The sequence below is a fragment of the Tupaia chinensis genome, unplaced genomic scaffold (genome assembly GCF_000334495.1).
Source record: "Tupaia chinensis unplaced genomic scaffold, TupChi_1.0 Scaffold000418_1, whole genome shotgun sequence".
NCBI classification, from domain to species: domain Eukaryota; kingdom Metazoa; phylum Chordata; class Mammalia; order Scandentia; family Tupaiidae; genus Tupaia; species Tupaia belangeri.
In genome coordinates, this window is record NW_006159923.1 from 358,211 (window position 1) to 361,618 (window position 3,408).

The 3,408-nt window shown below is 53.3% G+C and overlaps 1 protein-coding gene across 1 annotated transcript in view; it reads right to left on the reverse strand.

The window, feature by feature from the left end:
- Positions 1-472: 472 nt before the first annotated feature.
- The window catches only part of NRSN2 (neurensin 2), a 9,522-nt gene continuing 6,586 nt past the window's right edge, over positions 473-3,408 (reverse strand). Inside the window, exon 3 of the mRNA XM_006154694.2 lies at positions 473-2,282. Coding sequence (XP_006154756.1) covers positions 1,863-2,282 — 420 coding nt within the window. The 3' untranslated portion in view covers positions 473-1,862. The remainder of the gene's footprint in view (positions 2,283-3,408) is intronic.

Genomic DNA, 3,408 nt, shown 5'->3' on the forward strand with positions numbered 1-3,408 from the left:
AGGCTGGCCCAGAGACCCAAACCCTAGGTCAGCCATGTGACTTCCAGCACTGCAGGGTAGTTTGCTACAAAGTGTATGCACCACCAGGCTGGGCCTCAGGCTAGCACTTGTTTTTATTTTTTAAAGAAATATTTACTTAGGGACTGGCAGGTGGCATGGGTTAAAGGTGCCGGACTGCCACCCAGGCACCTACATTTTGAGTCCCGGACCTGGCGGCTTGCCTTCTCACTTTTTCTCTCTCTGTCCCTCTCTGATCAAAATAAAATACATACATACATATATACATACATAAAATTAAATAAAAATAATTCTTTTAAAAATAATTATTATATTTTGTTATTATTATTTTTTTAATTTGACAGAGCGAGAGAGAGAAAGGGAAAGTGAGAAAGCAAGCCACCAGGTTCAAGCCTCAAACCTCAGTCACCATGGTCAGCCACATGGGAGTCCAACACCTTAACCATCAATGCCACCTGCTGGCCCTCAGGCTAGGATTGAAATCCATCCACTCCTAGGAGGTTGTAGACTACTGACTTCATCTCTCTAAACTTTAGTTGTGGCATCTATAAAATGAAGATAATTCCTTTCCGAAAGGGCCATCCAGAGCAGTAAATGAGAAATCATGGATTTAAGTTCCAGCACATAGTAGGTGCTCAGTTCTGTTTCATTCTTCTTTGCTCATGCTTCTGTGGCCAGGAAGAAAGGAAGCCAAGTCAATATCCATCCCAGTTGTTTATTGACCAGGACGGTGGGACAGAAGGGGAACAACATGGGGAAGAGTGTGAGACATAATGGCAGTGGTCTGGCCTGGTCAGAGATGATGAGGACCCTCCAGGCTGGTAGCCGCTGAAGGGGGAAAGGTGGGAACCCTCCTTCTCTCCAGCTGTCTTGGTGCTCCCTCTAGTGGTACAGAAAGGAGATGACATCTCCAGGACTGGCGCGTCCAGAGGGCACATCCTTTACCAGGAGCAGCACCATTGGTTTCTAGGTGAGTGGACTTTGAGGGTCAAAGACACCACTTCTCCTGCCCCTGGCTTTTAGAGACCATTTTAATCCATGTCCATAGAATCTTTGCAGCCACCTGGGACCATCACTCCTCTGGCCAGACTCTCCAGGCCAAACCTGTCCCCGTCCCTGGGAATTCCTGGGAACTAGGAAGGTGTGGAGCCCTGTGGCAGGTGAGGAGCAGGAGCTGACCAAGAAGGGAAGATGTGAGTTCCAGTTCCTGCAGGCCGCCGTGCTGAGGGACCCCTGTCTCCCTCAGCCACCTCGTCTGCGCCTCGGCTTGGTAACTGCCCACAGTGCATGGGCGGTGGGACTCAAATGCCAAAGTGCAGGTAGAAAGCAACTGAGAGGGGCAGTTACTTTCACTCTGTACTGGAGAGGAAGTCCGCCCTGGTGGGTGAGAGTCACCCCTTTACCTGCCCTGAATTAGCCCATGGAGGGTAGTGCTGTCTTGGGGAGACCAGGCAAGTCCCAGAAGTCTTGGCTCTGGTCTAAATCCCTCCTAGTAGAGGCAGGAACTAACGGTCTGAACGGGTAAAGGGCCTGCCCAAGGTCATACAGAAAAGACTGGGGACAGATTGAGACAAACGTGTTCTGCCCTTGAAGGACTTGGGAAGGAGGGGTGGGAAGTTTTGAGAGTGGAAGGAAAGTTGGCACCCTGGACGGGTCGAGGCCCGGCCCCTAGGGAAGAGACATACTTGCACTCCAGACTTGACCTACAGCTGGGCCTTCTAGGGGCTGAGAGGGAAGGGGCCTTGCTGAAAGGGAGAGGCTGGGGGACAGTGGAGTGTGGAGTGGTGGGGAGGAGTAAGGGCCCAGACCTCAGATCTGGCTCCTCCTCTGGCTACAGGAGCAGCTCAAGAGTCCCGCTTGGGCTGGATGGTCTGCACAGAAGACTGCCCAAAGGGGCTGACAGGTGGCCATGGCTGGCCGCTGGCATCACAGAAGATGGGGGACAGCCGCTGCTCTGGCTCGTCTCTGAAGACCTCCACGTGGCCGTCAGCATCTGTGTCCAAGGGCTCTGCCTTGGGATCCTGGCTCGGCCAACCCGTCATGGCCCAGAATAGGCAGATGGCCAGCAGGATCCCAGCTGCCGCACAGAGCGCTGTCCCTGCCAGGCGGCAGGTGCCCAGGGCCTGGTTGTAGTCTGCTGCCCGCTGATCCAACACCAGGAACTCGCCCTCACCGATGCCCTCCAGCTTGGGGGGCACCGCGTAGCCCGTGGTCAGGGCTGCCACTCCCAGCAGCAGGAGCAGGGTCCCCGAGGACAGGCTGATCTGGGGAGAGGCAGACAGACGGGGAGGTCAGGGTCAGACAGGGGTCCAGGCCAAGGGATCACCTTGGATCTCACTGAACTTGAAGGTAACCCCCTTGACACAACCGTAAGAGAAGGAATCACAGAACACACTGCTGGGACCTAACAGGTGGGGCATACTAAACCGTCAGGTCCTATTCGGAATCTTTTTTTTTTTTTTTTTTTTGGCCATGGGGCATGTGCATTTACCAGAGAGATGAACAGAGAGTCAGAAAGCACCCCCAGGGGGACGGCCTTCTCCATTATCCTCTCGGGATTTGGGGCACGCATGCACACACGCTCGAAGCGCTTTTCAAGTCACTGGGTCCAGTATGTGAACTGCACAGCTGACCACGTGAGATCCAGCTGCCTGAACCACTGTGGCACCTGCTGGCCCCCTCTTTGAAATCGTGAGGCCTCTTGATTAATTTCCTTCACAGCTTCCACTCACTTGGTGCACCCTGGGACATGTATTTTAGTTACTATAGAAGTGACGTCTACCTGTCCCACCAGACTGGGAGCCCCGTGAGAGCAGAGGCTACGTCTGTTCTGCCTCATTAAGTGTCCTCTGTGCCTGGCACAGAGCGGAAGCTGAATACACGTTTGCTGAATGACTAAGTGAACCACAACTAGAGATCCTCTAGGAAAGTTCCTTCTTAAATTCTGTGTCCCCCAGGAGTTTAACACAGTGCCCGGCAATAATAAGATGCATAAAGATTTTTGGGACCAGCAGTTAGCATAATGGCTATGTCGCTGGACTCCCATGTAGTCGACCACGGTTCGCGTCCCAGACCCGGTGGCTTAGAACTCACACCAGGCGCGTGTGCGTGTGTGCCCAAGATCCTGAGAGGAGAACAGAGGAGAGAGGATTGCAGCATGGCCATCCCCCCTTGGGGGTGATTTCTCCACACCTTAACCCATGTGGTATACCTGTACTTGTCACAGGGACTCGGCTTACTGCCACCTCCACACCTTAACCCACGTGGTATACCTAGCTGCTAAGGACATCAGTAGTGTCCCTCTCACGTCTTCCCACTGCTCTGGTAAGGGTACCCCCGTATATCCTTGGGAAACCACAGTGAGACTTCAGTGAGATAAGGCCCACTTCC